The 22,282-nt window shown below is 36.0% G+C and overlaps 1 protein-coding gene across 3 annotated transcripts in view; it reads left to right on the plus strand.

The window, feature by feature from the left end:
• The first annotated feature begins 7,004 nt into the window (after window positions 1-7,004).
• Window positions 7,005-22,282, plus strand: part of VRK1 (VRK serine/threonine kinase 1) — a 31,198-nt gene continuing 15,920 nt past the window's right edge. The window contains exons 1-11 of one of the 3 annotated variants that reach the window (XM_015865408.2): window positions 7,005-7,100; window positions 7,863-8,031; window positions 9,878-9,962; window positions 12,180-12,341; window positions 13,826-13,881; window positions 17,759-17,828; window positions 18,240-18,327; window positions 19,443-19,551; window positions 19,702-19,794; window positions 20,765-20,897; window positions 22,024-22,144. In XM_015865408.2, the coding sequence (XP_015720894.1) occupies window positions 12,185-12,341; window positions 13,826-13,881; window positions 17,759-17,828; window positions 18,240-18,327; window positions 19,443-19,551; window positions 19,702-19,794; window positions 20,765-20,897; window positions 22,024-22,144 (827 nt within the window). In that variant the 5' untranslated portion in view covers window positions 7,005-7,100; window positions 7,863-8,031; window positions 9,878-9,962; window positions 12,180-12,184. The remainder of the gene's footprint in view (window positions 7,101-7,862; window positions 8,032-9,877; window positions 9,963-12,179; window positions 12,342-13,825; window positions 13,882-17,758; window positions 17,829-18,239; window positions 18,328-19,442; window positions 19,552-19,701; window positions 19,795-20,764; window positions 20,898-22,023; window positions 22,145-22,282) is intronic. The other 2 variants (XM_015865407.2, XM_015865409.2) reach the window with 2 other exon arrangements.

The following is a 22,282-nucleotide window of genomic DNA, read 5'->3' on the forward strand; positions in this document are numbered from 1 at the left end:
CAAAAGCCAAAAAAAAAAAAAAAGCCCCCCATACAGTTGGTGCCAGCAAAGCAAATTAAAGATCTAGATTTTTAAACAAAAATAAAAATGACACGGACAACATTTAAGCATTTAAAGCATGACAAGAATTAGTACGTTATTCAGTGAATGGGAAGGCAGTTCCATTAACTCTTGACATTCTAACTGATGCAATGTATTTGCAGAGTACATGCATTAGCAGTTCAGTGTTTCTTTAATTTTCGCACAGAAGCATCTTTCTTTTTTTTTTTTTTTGTCAGATCACATTTTGTAACACAATATCAATCTTGCCATATCCGTGTTCTAGACGGGCTTTCGGGATTCTGCTGTAATTATGTAAAAAAATGAAATATTTCAAAATCTGATTGACAGCTTGATTACAATAATGCATGTGATTAAATTCAGGGTGTGCTGGTGTAACGAAGGAGGGAATGTCAGTGGTAATTAACTGTATTTTTGTTAAATTTTGTTGAGCGTTTCTTGCTCTTGGGTTGGAGTATATTGAAACCAATGAGACACCTAGTGGTAGCAACTTTTTAGAGCTTCTCAGTACCACTAGGGACTGGGAGAAAACAAGTTCTTATGCAAATCGTGTATTTTGTTACATGTCATGTAAATTTTATGTAGATTAGTGTGGTCATGAACACCAAGAGTATACTGTGCAGCAGCATGACAGGAAGAATTCCATGCTATGCCTGCATACAGAAGAGCTGCAGTCAGTGTTTTTTCTTCTCCAGACAGCTAGTTCTGGATAAAACAGCTTGCCAGAAGACAGAAAAGTGTGGATTGTAATAATATGCAATAGTTTATTTTTAATTTTCATGATACGGTACCTTCTCTTGTGGAAATATTAAATGGCTTCTGTAACTTCTCCTCACTTCTCCTTAAAGAAAATGAGGCAATTAATCCATCAAATACTTATATGAATGGAGATTAAAATTTCATATGAAAAAACATACAATATGCACTGCTTTTTTTTTTTTTCTTTTCTTTTTCTTTTTCTTTTTCTTTTTCTTTTTCTTTTTCTTTTTCTTTTTCTTTTTCTTTTTCTTTTTCTTTTCTTTCTTTATTTTTTTTTCTCTGAACAATGAACTCCTTGGATAAAAACCGTTGTGTCCAATCTTATGAAAGATCTCAGGTATTTATGGTGTTGTTTGGATGTAAAAGAAAAAGGTTACCTATAGGTTAAATCTTCTCCCTGTAGCTCTGCTCTTCCTCCAAATGTTAGATAAAAGCAGAGATAGGAATCTGTTATTTCCTTGAACCAAATGATTCCAGGTGCTGTGCAACAGCACAAGGGGAGGAATGGAGCAGAGCCACAGCTGTGTGGCCTCACTGTTCGGCTGGTAATTGCTGACATTGCTATTCTGCTGCCCATCTTTTCCACAACTTTTACTTTGAAACACCTTCTTTACAACTCCAACATTCATTCCAGGCCACTACCTTTCCCCTTTCTCCAGATTTTATTCCCTTTTAGACGCTGCTGACATGTCAGAAACCAGGTTACCTGTATTCCATCTATTATTTGGGGAGCAAAGAAACAGGTTAGAACTAACAGAAAGTTTTAGAATATATTTTGTATCTACTGACTGTAAACTCTTTGAACAGCTGTAACATTACACTCTGTATCTGGGTACCATTCAGTAAACTTGGATTTCTGTAGTAAAAATACATAAATGCAATGCAATGTAATATTACAAAGTGAAATATAAATATAAAAACTGACATCCTCATTTATTTTCACAGAATCACAGAATCACCAAGGTTGGAAAAGGCCTAAAAGATCATCCAGTCCAACCATTCACTTATTACCAATAGCTCCCACTAAACCATGTCCCTCAACACAACATCCAATCGTTCCTTGAACACTCCCAGCATCGTTGACTCCACCACCTCCCTGGGCAGTGCATTCCAGTGCCTGACCACCCTTTCTGAGATGTAATACTTCCTAATGTCCAGTTTTAATTTCTTGAAACCATTCCCTCTGGTCCTATCACTAATGACATGAGAGAAGAGGCCGACCCCCTGCTCACTACAACCTCCCTTCAGGAAGATATAGAGAGCTATAAGGTCTCCCCCGAGCCACCTCTTCTCCAGCCTGAACATTCCCAGCTCTCTTATGCAAAAGAAAATGCTAAGGAGATTATTAGGAAAAGTAACACATTTATGGATCTGGTCAATTATTTTTTATCTTTTCCACCACACAAAAATATTTTGAAAAAGTGGAGATTTAAAAAAAAATAATTTTATTATTATTATTATTATTATTATTATTATTTCTATTTTCAAGACTCAAAGTTATTGCTGCAGTTGTTCAAAAATTCACTGTGGAAAACCGATGCTAACCTAGTGATCCCAGAAGCAATGGCAATGTCTTTAAGCAGTGGGAAATATGGAACTGCAGATTGGGAGTAATTACACAAGGTCTTGCAAAGCATGGAGCTCTGCTTATTTGCATCAAAAGAGAGTTTAAAAATGCACAGCCTCATTCTCCCCTGCATCTTGCTAAAGCATAGTCACCTTAAGAAAGCATTATTTGATCAGTAAGTCTATTGCTAGGGGTAAGCTCACCTCATTCAAGAGTTCTGTATCCTCTGAGCTACAAAGGATAATAAATAATAAGTTTATATATTCCTGGTTTCTTATTTAAATAGCACGCAGTGAGAACACCACTGCAATTTAGCAGAGAAGTGTTTGGAGGTATGCTAATGACCAGAAGAAAATTTCAAACCTCCATAATGTGCTTTAATCACCAGCTGGAGATCAAAAGCCACCATGTGATTTTATACAGCATGGGCAGCTTCCAGAACTGCCTTACATGGAAAGAGATCAATGGTAAAATTGGTAGATACAGCAAAGCTTTTGCAATAAAAGCGTTTTATGTATCTTGTTCAAAGCATTTAAGTGCCTTTTAGATCACCGATTGAACCATAGACATTATAAAGTGGAACCTTTTAATACCAAAATAAATTTGCAGAGTAAAATTCCATTATAGGAAAAAGCATTGCACTGCAACAGGATAGATAATAATTCTTTCACATGTAATGTTTGATGATAAACAGAAGTTCTTTGTATTATTATAGTTGGGCTCCATGTACTGTTGTTTGTCTGCATGTGAATGTATCTACATTGTAGGATATCCACTGTTCCTTAGATAAAATGTGTGCGTACCTATAAATATAGCTTCTAAGATGGATGAAGACGCTTCACATCCAAGACAGTCTGTCTGTTTATTTTTAAGTAAAAAAGAACTGCCCATGCCTCTGAGTTTTGGACCTTGACCAAAGAAAACACAGTTTAGAAACTCATGGAAGTCCTTTAATTGGGATTAATTTAATGTGCTTCAAACAACATTTTGTCTTAGAAGCTTCAAGGCATTTAAAACGATTCCCTTTAACAGCTTCAAATTACATGTCTGTTAGCATCAGAAAACTTTAGGAAACAAAGTGAAACTTCCAGCAGATCTGACTATGTCGCTTTCCTTCCACAACAATTCATTAACTCCACTAATATTACAACTCTTCCTTATTAAATTTGTGGGTAATATGTAGAGTTTGGGCCTCTTCTTCCCTATATTCAATTCTTTGACAATTAAGCTAATGTGGGGAATGAATACAGAGAATATTTTCAAAAAGCTGCAAGATTTATAAACACATTTCTTTCTTCTGCATCTTAATTTTGAATTTAGTCTGTTTTGAATTGTGTAATTAAGAATGGCCTTGTGATTTGTAATACTGAATTAGGAGTCAGGAAATCCAGGTCTGTAGCATCTATGAAAAATCTGCTTTGTTGCATCCAGCTAAACAAAATTCAGTTGACATCTGTATGTCTGATTCTTCATTTTTATTGGGGGTAAACAAGAATTTGCTTTATTAAGTTCTTTCAGAATTTGATGCTATTATGAAGCAATACCTATTGAACCTACCCTGAGTGAGAATAACGTAGGTGTCAGCCCTATCTCAGATAGAATTTTTTAGATAGAGGTGTAATATCTTTATTGATCAAATCAGTTTTCTTACCAAATGGATTGAATGTAAAAATTATAGCTGATTCTCTCTGGTTTCTATTCACTGCATTCATAAGCAAAACTTTAAATGCCTATCCAATCAAGTACAAAAAGTAGTCCAACTCGTGAAGGTAATTGGAAAGATCTTAAACTGATTAAAACCAATTTCATTTCCAAATAACTTTTAATAGCACTCCTTACAGTAGGATGTTGTACTGCTCTGTTAAAACATACATTGCTCTGAGGTAACCTGGCAGATCTTCTTAAGTGCTCTTAGGATGTATATTATTGGGTGAACAAAGACAGATCTGGAGTGTTGTACTGCTGTTCTTAAGAAACAGCAACTACCCTCTTAAAGATGAGTAAGGGCACATTAAAAAAAAAACAAACAAAAACAACCACAGCTTATGTTTTATTTGTATGTGTCTTCCCACTAAGGAAAATACTGTGAAATGTGAATGAGAGAAAAAAAAGAAATAAATTTGCAGTAACCACATTTTTCCCTGGTGTCAGTATAGTCACACTGCAAAATAACACTTTGATGTGATTGGAAGCGTAATTCACTGCACACAGCGGTGGAAGGCAATACAAGGAAGGCTACTGAGTCAGGATGTAATCCTGACTCTTAGTGGACCTCTTAGTAATTAATCTTAATGGACCTCTTAGTAATTAATCATGCCCGTTTCTTCTCAAAACGTTTGTGACCTCTAACCACATTTTTAGGAAAATGGTTTTGGACTAATGCTTCAGGATTGCAATTTGAAGCAATCACAGCGAGTTTTACAAACTCTTGTCTTTGCTCCACAAACCCATAGGAAGAAATGTGAAGAACACAATGTAAAAATACTATTGTGGCATTGAATAACTTTTAAAATCCAAAGGTCACTTAGTTTTGTTTTTTATAAAGATGTGAATGACAATTTTGTGAGGTTTTATGGCAATAATTTTCAAGAATAATATTTTCTGGCAAAGTCATATCCCTTTTACAGTTCTTTTTTTTTAAAATGACTCTGGATTGTAGTTTGCACACTTGCATTTGTATGTGGAATTACACATGTGCATCTTTCACTCCAGTATGCCCTTCTGATATCTTGAAGACCTGTGGCCCATGAATCACAGCCTGACAAGAGCTACAATAAAGCAGAAATTAGCTTAACTTAAGTGTAAATAGTGTATCTCTCTGGCTCTCACTACCTGCAGACAATTGTCATTTTCTTATTTGGCATTTTTCCTGGAATCCTCATATCCTTGCATTCCTATATTGCATTCTATCCAGCTTTGTTAGAAAGCACTCAACCAACTTAAGACATTGAGCTCGGCTTTTATTCAACATTGCCTAAAATTCCCCATTTTCTTACTGTCGAATGAAAATGGGAAGACAAATCATTTGATCATTTGGAACACTCTTTTATTTTTATTTTTTATTTTTATTTCATTTTTTGGTGATGCAGGTAGTTTTAAATGTTTTGTGCAATTTTGAATCCATTGCATGGAACAGATCTAAATTTCTCCAGGTAATGGGAATGTGGAAATGTAACTTAGTTTTAGAACTGATGTGTAGCTCTCCTCAATGAGTTGGCATTCGAGGAGAACATTACCCTGGAGATTCATCATTCTTTTGAAAACTTTCAAAGTTAACCAGTTTATTTTATGAGATGCCAGCTTAGAAGGATTCATGCTGTAGTTCGATCTCTATCATTTCAGACATTCTTGTAGAACTATATTGGAGATGTGATTCTTTATCTTTCATAGCTAAAGTATCCAACTGCTTGAATAATATAGTGCGATATGTATATAGGGTATTTAACGCTACTCTAAGGCAGCATTCAAACCCTTAACTGCTATACTTGTAGTGCACACATATATTGGATTACTCGTTTTGTTTAAGATTAGAGATCTTTAATTGAAAAGATTGAACATCCTTTCTGCGGAGGAGAATCGAACACAATTACCAAATCTAAGATAATTTTAAAAGCATGTTTGAAAGTTGCAGTCAGTGCATTCCAGGAATCCACTTACTACACATTACATGATAATGAGAAACCCATACAATGTTTTGATAGTTTGGTCAATACCTGCTTTTTCTGAAATCTTGTCAAAAAATTAATAGTATGCAGTGGTCATCCAAGAAGAGTTGTGGGATGTAGTTAACTCTTGAATCTCCTGCTATAGCAGTATTAAAGCAGATGCATTCACACTGGCTAAACAAAAGCCCAACCCTTAGTGTACAGAAGGATAATACAAGAAAAGTCTCTGCTCTGAGGAAAAGAAACAGGATTTGTGTATCATATATGTAACTTTTGCTTGAAACTGAATTGATTTTTCAGGCCAAACAGACTAAAATCAGAGGTCTGGGCTTCTCTCTTTATGTGAGAAAGTTTTCTGTACCAACTTTAGATGGGATAGCATTTATAACATTACTTTAAGTCTCTACGGCCTTGTTCTCAAGACCGTTTTCAGAATGTCATTCTGAAGATCATCTTTTCTCTGCAGTTCAGATAATTTTGTTTTGGAACTAAGAGCAACTAAATCATATTAAATTAAAACGGGATTAGTGTGTAGAATTTGAATATTAATTAAATTTCTCACTCTGTTTTCCATATTGGCAACTTGAAATGTTTTTTATGACCCCAGTAGTCTGGTATTAACCAGATAGTATTAAGTTTTAAGGTCCTATCTCAATCTTCTCCAGGTTCATGTGGGAGCATGTTCCACTTCTTCTGAGCAGTCTTTTGGGTGAAGTAAGATTCAGCAGCATTCAGAATAGCTCGGATCCTTAAATATCTGCAGGATGCCTAGTGTAGATTTCTATTATTCCCAATTTAGCGTAAGCTTTCAAAGGAATCTCGTGCTGAACACACTGTGTAAAGACAGCTCTTGGAGAGCGAGCTCAGGGACTGCACCTCCCATCATGTCCCGCGTTCCAGGAGGGGCGGACCGGCAGAGCGGCTGTATCCAATGGACATGAGCGATACTGGGATGTGGGCGGTGGGGCGGGCGGGTCGCTGGAGAGCTGCGGGCAGTGCGGGAATTTCGGACGGTGCGGAAGGAGCGGCTGGGCCTGGGGCAGGACGAGGTACCACGAGCGGCGGCTAAGTTGGGGTCGCTGCGTTTTCTTCTTCTTTTTACTCGTCTTTCTTTAGGCTCCGAGCTCTGGGCCGCCTTCCCCCCTCGCTTTCGGCCTGCCCTGCCTCCTCCGTGCTGGCAGGTCTGCGTCTGGGCTCTCTCGTTTCCCTTTTTGGGTAGTACATGAGGCCTTCTGCCGTTCCAAACCGGGGGAGCCTGTCCGGGCCGGCAGCGTGAGGAGAGCGGAGGCTTCCAGCTCCTGCAGCTTCCTCGTCGTCTGTGCTGCTTTTATTTGGCGGCGGGGCCTACAGGGCTTTCCTTCATGTTGGTGAGGTGAGGGAGGAGGAAAAGTGTCGGCAGCAGCTTGTCTTGTTCAGCCTAGAGAAGAGAAGGTTGCGGGGTGACCTCATTGCAGCCTTTCAATACCTGAAGGGAACTTACTCCCAGGAGAGGAGTAAACTCTTCGAAAGGGCTGATAATAGCAGGACACGGGGAAATGGTTTTAAGTTAAAAGAGGGAAGATTTAGGTTGGATGTCAGGGGGAAGTTCTTCACTAGGAGAGTGGTGAGGCCCTGGAACAGGCTGCCCAGGGAGGTTGTGGATGCCCCGTCCTTGGAGGTGTTCAAGACCAGGTTGGACGGGGCCCTGGGCAACCTGATCTAGTAAAGTTAGTATGTTTGGTGGCCCTGCCAGGCAGGGGGTTGGAACTACATGATCCTTGAGGTCCCTTCCAACCCGGATAATTCTGTGATTCTGTGATTGTCACCTGCAGGAGGATCCCTGCGTGGCCAACGCACTAAATACTGCCATGGCTGCAAAGCATTTCTGAGCTTTGCTGTTCAGTAAGCATACATACATCACTGAATTCCTCCATGTAGAAAAAATGGCACCCACTGTCATTCACTGCTGTTTGCTGAACGTTTCTGCAAACCAAATAGCAGGTGAGAGTGCAGCTGAGCGGTGGGTAGTGTGTTTCAGCAGTGAGTCACCTCCTTTGGTGCAAATTGTTAGCAGTGTGGCATGCAGGCTCTTGTTTATTGCAGGCAAAAATGCACAGCTCATGGTGATGACTGTGTTGAAAAACAGTCTTTTAGAGTGGAGAATCTGCTCTATCAGCTGAGTGGTAATGTGCGCTTTGTGTCTGTCGAAGTTTCCATGGAAATAAATAGGAGGCATTACTTTCAGAGTTATCTACATGGTATTCCTCTTACATACAAACCTCCAAGTCACTGATCATTGGCTTTAGGATCAGGGTAGTTGTGTAACAACTGGACTAAGCTGGTTCTGGCAGTAGTTGTGGTTTTCATTTCCCACGTCTTGCCCTTTGCATTTCTCTTTGAGGTGCAATGGCAGACGTGTTCAACTTGGTTGTCTTCTTGGGTTTTCAGCTTGTGCTTAAGGCTTTTTTTTAAATTTATTTAATTATTTCACAGTGATACACAGTCCTTCTATATCATTAACAATAATATGCAAACTTTTGTGAGACTTCCTGTAGTTATTACTGTGTCAAAAGACTGGTGCCTTCTTTGTGTGAATAAATTATCTCCTTCGTTTTCAAGAATAATCCCTCAGTCAGACCTAGATGTCTTGCCATGACTGATGAACGTTATTAATAAACACGTATGTTAAAGGTATTTCCGGAATTGTCTGTTCATGAACAGGAGCACAGGTCAGCAGCATGACTTCTCACTGTTGGGAGTGAAAATGGGCCCAGTTGAGATCACCATTAATAAAAAAGACAATTTCTAGAGAGCGAAAAGAAAGATCATGAGGAAATCAGTCTTACTTGCCACACAGCAGAATTACATCCTTCAAAATAAATTGGATGTATGTTAATTACAAAGTTTCATTGCAAATGGACGCCAGCACAAATTCAGAAGTGGCTACTTAAGTTTCTTCTAAGAGTTTAATTATACCTAGAGTTACAGCTGCTGTAGATGACATTTGTAAAGCTAACAATACTTCTGGCACTACCGGTACAAAACTGTCTGCATATCTCAAGCATGGTTTATTTTATTTCATCCAAGATGCTTTTTTTAGGAAGGAGAAGAAGAAATTGCCTTAATGTTACTGAGAATCTTCCAGCGAGATTTTAGGCAAATAGACTTTGGCTGTTTACATTTGTTGGAAGTCAGGTCTTTGTCTGGAACACAGTGTAACCACATAAAATGCTGCTGTTTACAGTCGCACACCTTGTTCTTATCGGGTACCTTAGCTAAGTGGGGTCCTATCTATTTGATGCTTGTGTGACGATGTACTACTTGACATCTATGGCAACCTTTTCAGGGAACTCAGATGGTAGCGGGCACTAATGAACTGAGCTTCATGATGCCTGTAAAATAGAAAATAGTTCCGTTTGCTGATGGGGAAGTGTAATTGAGTTGCAGGAAAGGGAAAGGTAATTTTTGAAAATGTAATTTTAAAGATGATTCCAGGGAAGAGTAGATGACTGTATTTCAGCTGTTGAAAGTACAGGCGGGCAGTTCTGCATTAGATTCGCAGGTTCATAAGTTTCCTGACAAAAGCCTCATCTTTGGTGTTTTGTGAGCTGACAAAAACGTAGAATGGCAGAATTCGTGCTACAATCTCAGAATCTGTTTATTTATTTTTTAAATCTTTTGCTATCTATTTTGTTTTTCAGTTTTGTACTTTTAACGTAGGAAGATTTTGCTCTCTAAAGGTCTTTCAGCTTTCAATCAGTAGAATGCCTTTGAGTTGATTTATCCAAATAAATGTGTGGTCATTGCCTAAATATTTCAATGGATAACAGCTTTATTTTTTGTAAAGGAGCGCTTGCGTAGACTTGTGGATGCTGCCCATTGAAAGCGATCAGCGTTTGGCACCTCTGGCCTACCGATAGTTTGACCAACTTGTAAGTAGGCTCACTGCCATCCTAACAGATGGATATGAATATAGACAGCCAAGAAACCATGTATGTGTATCTAGTGTATTTGTTAAGGGCAGGGATCCCAGCTGGGGATGCTCAAACTTATGTCCATTTTTAATTTTTGTTTTTATGGGTAAAGGGAAGTCATTGTTAATTTATTTATTTATTTTTAACTAAATACCTTCAGGCTTATAATTACTGACTGCATTGAATGACAACAATAACCAAAAAGAGAAATGCCAGCTCCTTCCTTAATACTTTTGTGAAGCTATTTCAAGTAAACTTAAATCTCTTTAAAGGGAATCTGCTATCAGTAGAATTGCTGTGGAAGTCAAGGATACTAAATGTATCAATACATTTGTTTGGCTGGCTTGCTAGCTTTATTGAAGGAGATGCTGTGAATTTTGCTTTTACTGTACTGTCCAGCGTTCAGGGACCTGAATTCCACCTATCCAATTCTCTCTGGAATTATTTACAGTAACTCTGAGGTCATGTTGCAGTCTTTCCACTCCTCTTTACGTCCCCTTCATATCTCTCAAATTGTTGTCATGATGCCTATTTTCTCCCCTGGTATGGCTTTTTTTGTACCCTGTAGAATATGTCAGTGATCACAATCTTTATGCGTATCTGAGTCCATTGGGTAAGTGCTGATTTTTCCTTACCTGTGTCAGTCCAAGGGTGGTTCCAAATATTTTTATTATCCCGTTACCTCTTTTATTGGCTCTACTCAGTGCTTTCTGATAATGTCTTTTCCTTCCTGATCTGGATGTACTGCTAAGCTGCTTGCCTTATTGAACAGTATAATGGAATGGCCACAGCCATTCCTACCTCTATTTCTTCTGATGCTTTGACTTCATCACTTTTCCACTTCCCTGGTCTTAGCTGAACTTGCATCTGATGCTTGGATCTACAGAATAGCTGGAGGAGGACTCTTCCTCTAAGGCAGTACAGTATATATCCCATTTTAAGTGGAAACAATAAGATAAAGACGAGAGGATATGGGTAAAATTATGAGCAAAGTTAGTCCTAAATTTTAAGTGTAGAATGTCTAAGTTGTATCTTGACTATAGGGAAGAATGGTAATGTATCTAAGTAAAATGAAATATGGGGAAGTGATGCTGAATTAAAACATCCTATGATGAGGATGCAAGTGCAATTAAGGTATCATTAAGTACCCGTCTCTTCCAGTGATGCTGATGTTTGATAATAGTGCTTTGTTGCAGTTACTCGTTTCATCCATGTAGGTATTCAGGTGTGGCTCTATGACAGAGAGAAAATTCTCAGATTAAAAAGGAACCAGAAAAAGCAAGACATCTCTTTGGTCTAGAATCATATACCTTTTCACTTCATTCCTGTGCTGACTGGCCAGCTTGTGAAGGAGCCCAAACATGTGTTTGCTTACAGTGACGTTTGTTCCAGTGAGCTGTTGTGTTACTTCTAGAAATGCTGCTTATCTGGAACCTGAGGTTGGAAAGTTGCGACAACGTTTATTTTACATCTGTAGTCTCCAGACATGTAGTTAGGTGTAGATTTTGGTGATCTATTAAGTCCTGTCCTGTGAATGATAAATAGATTCACTCCTGTTGCTTGCAGTTACGCAGGAGAAAAATACAATTAACAGTTTGAATCACTATTTTTTCTGATATTTTCATACAGATAGAAGGAATCTGTGAGAAATGTAGATATTACTGGTTTGTTTGTTTGTTGTGGTGTAAACGTTAATACCTGTCCCTATTATTACTGGAAACTTGGATTATCTGACATTTTTTTTGCAAAGCAAATTAAGCTCCTGGAAAACTGATGAGCTTTGTTTCGTTAGTTTGCTTTTTTTCTAAGCTCAGAATTACAGTCAGTTGTGATGAATTTAGTATAACAGATTCTGAGATTTTTCTGCTGTGTGTTATACAGAGTCTCCTAATAACTTTCTCAGGTGAACATTTTTGCTTTCAGATTTCTTTTTTTTCTGAAGCCTGAAGAAATTTGTTGTTTTTGTTTTGAATTTATGCCAAGGAAAATACTTACTGTATTTCTTTTAAAGTATCTTCACAGTAACAAATTAAACAATCTACATAGGAAGCTATCAGAAGCGAAAGCAAGCATAAAGCACTGTCACACGAAATACCATGAAAATAATTCTTGTCAGCACATAATTCTTGCTTTTCTCTATTTCTCTTTCCCTTCATTCCTCTTCTCCCTCTGCAGCAAAGATGCCATATATTAAGAAGACAGCTGGAAAAAAGGCCCCCACGAAAAGGAAACTTGCTGAAGTGTTTGCTTCGGGGGAGGTTCTAACAGACACATCAAGAAAAGAATGGAAATTAGGTGTTCCTATAGGGCAAGGAGGCTTTGGGCGCCTATATCTTGGTAAGTCTGTTCATCTGTTGGTATTAGTTCAAAGTGAGATGTTTGTGCTTGTTCAAAACAATGAATAATTGTCCCTAAGTTAGAAACCCAGAGTATCTTCAACTTAGGTTTTTGGCTAGAACCATGGCTTAACTCATGCTCTGGGAAAAAAAAACAACAGGAGTGGGGAATGGTCATTGTAAACACTGAGTTTTACCAGGTTCCAATAGTATTTTTTTTTACAGCAGTGAAAAGATAATTGAACATTTGTTTTAAGCGAAGTTTTGTTCAGACTAGAAGAAGGGATACTTCTGTGAGCGTACTTAGCTTGTGAAGTGAAACCTCCTAAGCACATTCTGTGGAGGCTACTGATAGCAATTTGGCCGTTTTTGACTTCTGTTGATACTGACTTCTTCACTGCATTGTGAACTTCTGATGTGAGTTGGGTACTTTATCATGTACTCAGTGTTTGGAACAGATTGTAGCGTTGGACCTTACTGTTTAAGGCATCAGAACACCCTGTTTTACAATGTTGTTTATTGAATTCAGTGTAAACTTTTGATGAGAGTGTTCCATAATTAGTATATCTGTTTTTTGAACAGATGAATAGAGTTCTCAAGGATAACTCAGGGAATCAAAAAACCTTGTTTTCCTCTTAGTCATTTTCTGAACAATTGTGAAGGGATAAAATGTAAGGTGATCCAGTTAACAGTCTTTCTCCTTTCTTCATCTTTTTTCTTCATGATAAGATTGCACTCGATTCATACTAATTTAAAAACAAGGTACATTATTACTTTTCTTAGCTTCTGGGTGAACAGAATGTAGCTTAAGTGGATTAAGAGATAAAACAGGACTAGTAGGTGTTTTGTTTTTTTCTAAAGAAACCTTCTGCTTATTTTGCCTTGCTCATTGAGCTATTTAATTCATAGAGACTGGAGTTAAAGTCACTCAAGTTACTCATTCCCTTGTATACACAGTGCCTGAACTGTTCAAGCCAAAGCCTGCCCAGTATTTGCTTAATTATGATCTACACAAAACTGTAGTCTTGATTCCTTCTGCGTTTGGTACTTGCCTAATTTAATGTCTTTTATACTTCTTTCTCCTTTTGTGACAACTATCAACATCTTTGTGCCTACAGTCACTTCTGGATATGTAACATGACAAAAAATTAGAGAGAATGTTGTTTTGACCTTGATGCCCTTGACTCTGTGTTCATCACAGTCCTAGAAAATGAAGTGCTATTGACTGGGAAAAAGTTTTTAAATATTAGATGAAGAAGCCTTTATTTAGTAAACTGCCTGTACTCAAGTAGAAGGGAGAACGTGAAACCATGTCCAAAGTACTCTTGCCATATATAGTAGTTCTCTTGCCAGAGTATAATGTACTGACTGATACATGCTTATTTCAGTACTTAATTGCTCAGTCATTTCTTCCTGATAGCAAATAAGTGTATGTTTTGTGACAGCTACCTCTCATATTACTAATATACCCTTTCTTTTTAACAGCTGATGTTAATTCTTCCAAGTTGGTTGGCAGTGATGCACCTTACGTTGTGAAAGTGGTAAGAGCATTTGAATCTTTACTTCACAAATTGAAAATGTTTCACAATAACATGTAATTTAAAACATATTCTTACTAAAAATAATGCAGTTTCACGGTGCGTTGTTGAAATGTGCTTTGTTTAAGTCTATACCAGGACTGTGGTGATACAGAAGAATTCTGAGACACGGAATTCTTGCATATAGGAGGCGAACAGAGCAACATCAACAGACTTGAAAAGAGTTCATGAAATGGGTCAGATTCTGTTTTGTTTGCTGCTTATTGTAAATAGCCCAAATACAAAAAAAAAAAACCCACAAAAAATAATAAAAACCTGGATAGCTTTTGGACGATTTCTGTGATTCAACAATGGGTCTGTGTGAACTGTTGCTCACTGGATATCGGTAAACTGACAGATGGCTTGGGAGTGGAAACAGCAAAACGTTGATTCCCAGTGTCCCCACAGATATAAAGTAGTTTAAACATCATATGATAAAACACACACATATTCTATTTTCTAGTGAATTAAAATGGTATAGAGGCATAATTTTTTAACCTAGCAGCTAGATAGAGGAATCAGCAGTGTTAGTTGGTAGCTCATATTTTAGCCTGCTGAACTAATTCAGCAGGTCCTTTTTTTTTATTAAATAAAATTTTCTGTTGTTTTAAAGTTAAGCTAACAAAAGATTTGATCAATTTGATTTAACTATCATGCTGTTTTCATAAATGTGCAAATTATTTTTTTCTTGAGTTTTGCTAGATTATTTTGTATAGATCCTGCTGTTATAAAACAATAGTTGTAAAATCAGGAATGTGAGAATGGTCATAGTGAATGGTCTGGATCTACTGTCTTGGTAGTTTTTGGCCCTGTGATAAAAGCAGATATCAGAATACTCCACAAGAACTTCTCTGAAGTTTGATTTTCAGCACAGTTCAGAAGTGTGGCAGTTTCATCTGTAATGCTTTACTGTGATAACTTGTCACTTATGCAAATATATTAATATTCCTAACTGCACCCCCGCACAGTGGGGCAAGATGTATGAGGAGCAGCTGAGGTCCCTTCCTGTGTTCAGCTCTGAGCAGAGGAGCTAAGGGGAGGCCTCATAGCAGCTACAGCTGCTCACAGGGAGCAGAGAGGCAGTGCTGAGCTCTTCTCTATGTGACAGTGACAGGACATGAGAGCATGGCAGGGAGCTGCATCAGGGCAGGGCTATGTCGGGGTTAGGTCGTTCCCAAAAGAGTGACTGGGCACTGGAAGCTCCTTTTCTCAAGGTTCAAACCTATTTATCTGCTTTTCTTCCTTCCACTTTGGGCCCTAATAATAAGAATTATAACTTTTGGTTTGACTTTATGCTAGATGCGTTTTGTTGCAGCTATTTGTTAATACTCCCATTTCTAATCTCCCTGATGACCACTCGCTTTTAATTTGTGTTTTATGATTTCTTGTTGATGGCAATAAAGTGTTAGCTCAGTTTTGTGCTGCCCTCACAAATGACTGATAACATATTATGCCTCTACAGTGTAGTATAACACAACTATGGATAAGGGTCTATTTTCTAATGCCTGGGTGATTCCTAGTTGATCCAAAGCAGAGTGGTTAACAGCTTTGAACAATTATTAGTGTTTAACAAAATGTGTGCTTCTGTAATAATGTTCTTCAAATTAAGCTATTAAAGCAGGATGGAAGTTGGCTTAGTCTTTGACATCCTCATAGTATTGATGTCTGAGCAGTACAAAATGAATTATAGCTTTTATAAAAAGAAATGCTTTTTCAACATGTGGACCTTTCAGATGCCATTGTTCAGGAGTGGATGCAGAGTTTAATAACACTCAATTAAATTGCTGACTTACAGAGATTGGAGTTCTTAAAATACTACCTGAAGAAATTCGTTGAGATTTGACTTGTTCTCTGTAATCTCTTCCATTGTATCTTTTATAATTAGAGCTTAATTTCAGTTCTGCAAGTAGTGTGTTTAGAGTGACTGTGGGCATAAGCTGTAGAAATTTGTGTTTGAAGTCCTTCTGATCTTAGTGTGTTGTAAGATAAGTAGTATGGCAGACAGTGGGCATCACTGTGAGCCTTTTTAATACACATTTGTTTCTCTTTATATAGTACTAATGGTGTTATAGGAAACAGTATAGTAGTCAACATAAATGTCTGTTTTATGATGAAGTAATTTCTTCAGGAATGACAAGATTTTGTATTTTCAGCATTTGCTCTGACTAGAGAATTTTTCTTCAACAGAGACATCAGATTTGATGATTCATTTAAAGATAACTATTTTAAGAATTGTTAACACCTACAGTTTTTCCTCTGCACTTTAGTAACAATAGCATTCTTCAAACATAAGTAAATCGAATAAAAAATACATAGAGACTTTATGTTCTCATTTAGATTATTAATGGAATATGCTATGTGGAAACAAGTGAAGCATTCATCCAATATAACCACAATAAAAGAATTCAAATGTTAAACTATTCTCCACGATATATGAACTATTTGTAGTTGATAAGTATCCATAGTAGATAAGTGATGGTAGTTACAGATGCTCCAAATTTTGTGTGCATACATCAATAGGTTGTGGTGTTTTTTTTCCAGTTCTTGGCTCAGGTCTAAAGCTTGGCTGCACAAGAAAGGGCCAAAAAATGGTTGTCTTTGTTCCACTGTTTGTCAGGGCAATGCTGCTGCAGAAAGTGAGGTGGAGATAGGCTTTTTAATAGTGTCCTGGTCTAGGACTTGTGCTTAAGCTGGGTCTTTGGTCTCATTGTGAGTGGTTTTCCAACTCTACCTGTAACCAATAAATCAGATGCGCATTAAAGGCCTTGTTCATCAATGTGTTTGATCTCTTTGTGTTACTTTGTAGATGTACAAGACTGCTGTGGTGCAGTCTGACATTCAACAGTTTTCTGGATTGCTGCATCTACATTTAAAAATTACACTTTTAACCATTTGAGATCAGTGTTAAATATCTTCTATGTTTTGTTTGTCGTGATTGTAGACTTTCTGGTTGTCATTGCTGGTAATCACATACTTGATGAAAACATCTGTTTTGGGATGTGTCTGAACATATGAGTAGCCAGAATAACATTAGTTGTTGAAGCTTGTCTCAAAATCAGTCACTTAGGAAGTGCAAGAGTTGAAGTCATTTTTCTTTTTTTTCTTCACTAACTCCAGATAACATATAGTTAAGGTACTCAGATACTTGCAGTTCTTGTGGTATTTCAAAACCTTGGTGTTTCAGACCAATTTCTCTCTTGCACTGTGCATGTAATATGTAGCTACTATAGCCATCCAAAGAAGAAGAAGCCTATCCAAAGAAGATTAAACTCAAATTAATTGCATAAGCGTCTACCTGGCATTCAAACTAAAGTCGAAATAAGTGTAGTTGTTCAGTTAGAGAGAACTCGTGAAATCTTAAGTAATTTTTACTTTGATAACTAAGGTATGAAAGTCACAAAATACCTCATGTTCAGCAAGAGTTTAACTTTTGTTGAGGTTTTTCTTTCCAGTCATTACAGATGTTATTTAAGCTCACTAATGACTATTGCAGCTCTGGCAATTCAACTTTAATTTGGAAAATCTGAGATAATAAATGTTGCTTAACGTTTTTTCCTAAACTGTTATTGCCAATTACTGGTAATATTTCTATATGTTTCAGTTGTTATTTTTTTATTCTTCCTTGTTATGGGGAATAATTTTTTTTATACCTTTACTGTTAAGCAATTTGTAATAAAAATAACTTTTTAGAGTCAATCTCACTTTATTAAAAAAAATCATTCTATTGAATTCATCATTTATATGCTTCTAGAGGGTGAAGTTACTTTTTTTTTTTTTTAGCTCTTAGTGTTAATGTGTAATAATTACAGCAGTTTTTAACTAATTTTAAATTGTCTTAAAGGAACCCAGCCAGAATGGACCTCTTTTTACTGAGTTAAAGTTCTACATGCGAGCTGCTAAGCCAGATGAAAGTAAGCAGTCTATTAAAATGTTTTTAATGAATGACAAGCATTTAGGAAAATGGAGTGTACAGGAGTAATGTTGATCTTTAAAGTAATTTTTTTGGTAGTTTTCAAAATTATTTTTAAATGATTAAAATCATGTAGGCATACAATCTTCATATAGTAAAGGTATATAGTAAAACTAGAAGGTCTGGTAACATTTCGTTGCAGTTGTGTCAATGGCATTGTCTAAATTGAAACCTTAGGTGTATCTCTGTCCCTATAAATGATGCATTGTTTATTTTCCAGAACAACTGGCATAGTAATTTCCATAAAATAAGCAGCTCACACGTATACAGAAACTGTTAGTGATGAGTACCCGCCTTCTATGTAAACTCTTCTGATGCAAATTCATGAATTTACTTTTATTTGTATTTCCAGTTCAGAAGTGGACTAAGTCCCATAAACTGAAATATTTAGGTGTACCGAGATATTGGGGTTCTGGCTTGCATGAAAAAAGTGGAAACAGGTGACTATATCTTTTGTTCGCTATACAAGGGTTTGTTTTATCAACACCCACCATCTGTTTTAACCTAATTTGTTTTAACGTGTGTTTTTCACTTATCTTCATGTTGTTCACTTCTAAATAAAAATTCATTACAGGGTATATATAAGTAATAAATTAATAGATATACTTTATACTGTTTCTTATTCATTTGTGCATCTTCTCAGTTTTCATTTGTCTCAAATATTGCTGGAAACAGTAAGGCTACATATATGTGTATGTGAATTAGAAACTGTTCATATGTGAATTAAATCAAAATTTTAATTTATATACCCAAGTTATTTATGTATCATTTTTCATATTTATTATTATTTATTATTTGGTATTGAATGAAATACCTCTTTATAAAACCTGGCTTCCTAGTGGACTTTCCTTTTATAGCTATATCACAAAGAAGTTTTACTAGTTCTCTGGCAGTATGTTAGGCTTTATCTTATGTAAAAATTACATGAATTTTAAAAGACAAAAGTAAATGTAATAATGTCTTTTGGAGTAAATTTTTGATTTTATGCATAGTTGAGTATGCAAAACTCTTCTCTATAGTTACTGTGAGCTCTTACATTAACCGCTTTGGCTATAGTGAAAAATGTCAGGACGCCTTTGGCAAGTGAGTCTTACTTTTCGTAGTAGGCCAGAAGAAAGTTTGTAATAGATTTCAAGAATCCACCTCTTTAAAATAACAATATTAATTATATGTATAAATATCACTTGGTCGTTTAGAAAGCCAAAAAAATTTTATTTCTGTAAGTACTTGGTGCTTAATTTTACCTATGCTGAATTGCAATATTTTCCTGTCTAAGTATGGTACTGTGTAACCAGCCAGGCATAAGAAAAGACACCATTCTTTTAAATGGGCAGACTTGAGTAGCTCATGCAGAGAAAAGCTACTAGTTGATATCAACATCACTTTATAAAAGAAAAGAAAAAATCCAAAAAATCCAGCTATTTCCTATAAATTTGCTTTCTGTGAACCTGCAGCTTATCTTCTGAGATGTTTTCACTCATTTGTACAATTAACATATAGGTAAAATACTAAGAACTACTGATTAACTTTGCTGCTTTTTTTCCCTTGCATTTAGCTATCGATTTATGATAATGGATCGTTTTGGCAGAGATCTTCAGAAGGTGTATGAAGAGAATGCAAAGCGATTTGCTCATAAAACTGTACTTCAATTAGGCTTGAGAATAGTAAGTTTAAACAAATGTTTTTATTATTATTTTTTACAGTCTGGCTTCCTTGTGAAGCTCTTTCAGTTAAATCACATTTTAATGCTGAGTACAGGTCCTCTGCTGGGTGGAGCTGGGTACTGCATTTATATTACTGTTTTGTTTTGTTAGCTTGATATCCTGGAATACATCCATGAGCATGAATATGTGCATGGAGACATCAAGGCCTCAAATCTTCTTCAGAGTTACAAGAACCCTAATCAGGTATTTCTGATGCATTTTATTCCCCATATTTTAAATCTTCTGTTTGACAACACATGGAAGTGCTTTGAACCAGTGAAATCTAGCAGAAGCTCATTTTTAAGAATGTATATAGTAACATTATTTCTGCTTGACATTTATATCTAGTTAATATTCTGCGATTTTTTAATGCAGTTTGCTGGACAGTTATCAAATTGACTATTTGCCCTAAATAATAATCTAGAGAAGCTCTCAAGATTAAAAAAAAAAATTGACTCTCAAATAGGTATTTGCAGGGGGAAGCTTAAAATTATATAGCACACCAGTAAATTATGTTTGCCTGTCTGCATTGTTAGTTCATTCCTTTGTTCAAGAAATCCATCAGATAAGTGTTCTGTTAGTTGGAAAAATTGGTCTTTAAAGTGTTGATTGTTCCATTTGATTTACAGAAGTCTCATTTTTTCTGCATTTGTAACTTTCTTCACTGTTAAAAAAAAAAAAAAAAAGCATATTAGAATTTCAGTCTTGTGTATCTTCTTGCCCAAACTTTAACTCATATAATAAATAAAATGATACGAGTTCTCTTAAAGCAGCTCTGATTTCAGTGAGGGATAATGTGAAAGGTGTATAGTAGTCAGTATTGTTTAAATAGTGTCAGCTGACTTAGAAGAAGGTAGGACAGTAAGTAAGAGATAAAGAATTACTCTGAATACTGAGATTTGGTAAGAGTTTTTTCTTTGTTTGAAATTAAACTTGTTGGCTATAACTGCCTATTTTACTGGACTTTTCATTGGCAAGAAGTGCTCTTTAGACCAAAGTGCAATAGGAAAAAAAGACATTGTTTAAAATCTTATGTGGTGATCTCAATAAAATGAGGATCACTTACATGAAAAAGAGAGAATTCTTTAATCTTTTCAAGAAATGACAATAATTGGGATTTAATTTATTATTTGCATAATTCTTTAACCTTCAAATTCTTGGTGGAAATTATTAGGTGTATTTGGTGGATTATGGACTTGCCTACCGATACTGTCCTGAAGGAGTTCACAAAGCATACAAGGAAGATCCGAAACGGTGTCATGATGGAACTATTGAGTACACCAGTATAGATGCACACAAGGGCGTTGGTAAGGATATAATACTTTGTTCTCAGTAATAAATGTTTGTACATCCGTTTAAAAATTAATACTTAAGACTTTGCTGCGTTGTTTTTAAATGACCAGCTTTCTGAAGCTATTAAAAATTCTCTGAAGGCTATATGAACATACTAAGCTAACATTCTGCTAAGTGTACTGACATTTGTTTTGAAGGTAGTTTTCTGTACTTGTTAGTTAAGATATTTAGTGTACTGCTTTTTATTAACTACGTAAAAATGGATTAGTGCTTATGAGATCTTGATAGACAAACTGGTCTTGTATTCAGGTGAAAAATCTTTTATCAGTGTGAACATTATTCATATTTGATAGAGATGCACAGTATTCTTTATAGATTAATTTTTAAATAATGTTTTAACAAAACTCTTTTATTATGGATATTAATAATTGGGGCTATAGTCATTGAAAATCAAAATGTCGACTGTGGAAACAACATCTGTGTGAATATGTCTTGTTGATTTCTAGTGAATATCAATTTTATTTTCTTTATTCTTATTTTTTAATTAGCATCAAAGTACGTCTTGCAAAAATGTCAAATTTTGAAAATTATTTCAGTGTGAACTTTAAACTGAACATGGACAAAATGTCTCAAATTGCTTATCTAAAGTGTAATTTGTATCCAGTATATGAGATGTTTGTTTTGTTTTGATGAGTCTTAGGAATCCAGTATCTTTCTGTCCTGTATTTGGTTTTCAAGTAAAGTATTTCAGCACTATTATAGAGAAAGGGAAGTAAAAACTGTTTGGAACAGAAAGTCAGTCACTTCAGACACTTGCTTAATTTTTTTCTAAAATGGGAGTACTTAAAAAGTTCCCCACTTGGGATAACTGCAGCATGTCATATCCTTCAGTAGAAGAAGGAGGTTGATAAAGGACTTGAAAATGAATTTATCCTTCCAGATGCAGGAACAATCTATTTATTTTTCCTTACTTACTTTTGCACTTAAATAACAGATACAGTAGCATTACATTCTTAGCAGTGGCTTTTTATCATCTTTAATGCAAATACTAATATTAACTGTTGTTCAACTCTGCATGTTTTTTTTTTTTTTTTTAACGACTCTTACTGATGTTTTTTAAATCTTTGTATTTCTATTTAGCACCATCGAGACGAGGGGATCTGGAGATCTTAGGTTACTGTATGGTTCATTGGCTTAGTGGCCATCTGCCGTGGGAGGATAATCTTAAAGATCCAAATTTTGTCAGAGACTCAAAGATCAGGTGAGAAACCGCTTTTATTTTGTTTTGTTTTTTGTTTTTTTTCCCCACCTCTTTTGAAATCAGAAATAGAAATCAAGTTGTCTTAGTGTAGATATACTTGGTACTCTTGGGATATTCTGTTTTGGTCAATATTCTGTC

The sequence above is a fragment of the Coturnix japonica genome, chromosome 5 (genome assembly GCF_001577835.2).
Source record: "Coturnix japonica isolate 7356 chromosome 5, Coturnix japonica 2.1, whole genome shotgun sequence".
NCBI classification, from domain to species: Eukaryota; Metazoa; Chordata; class Aves; order Galliformes; family Phasianidae; genus Coturnix; species Coturnix japonica.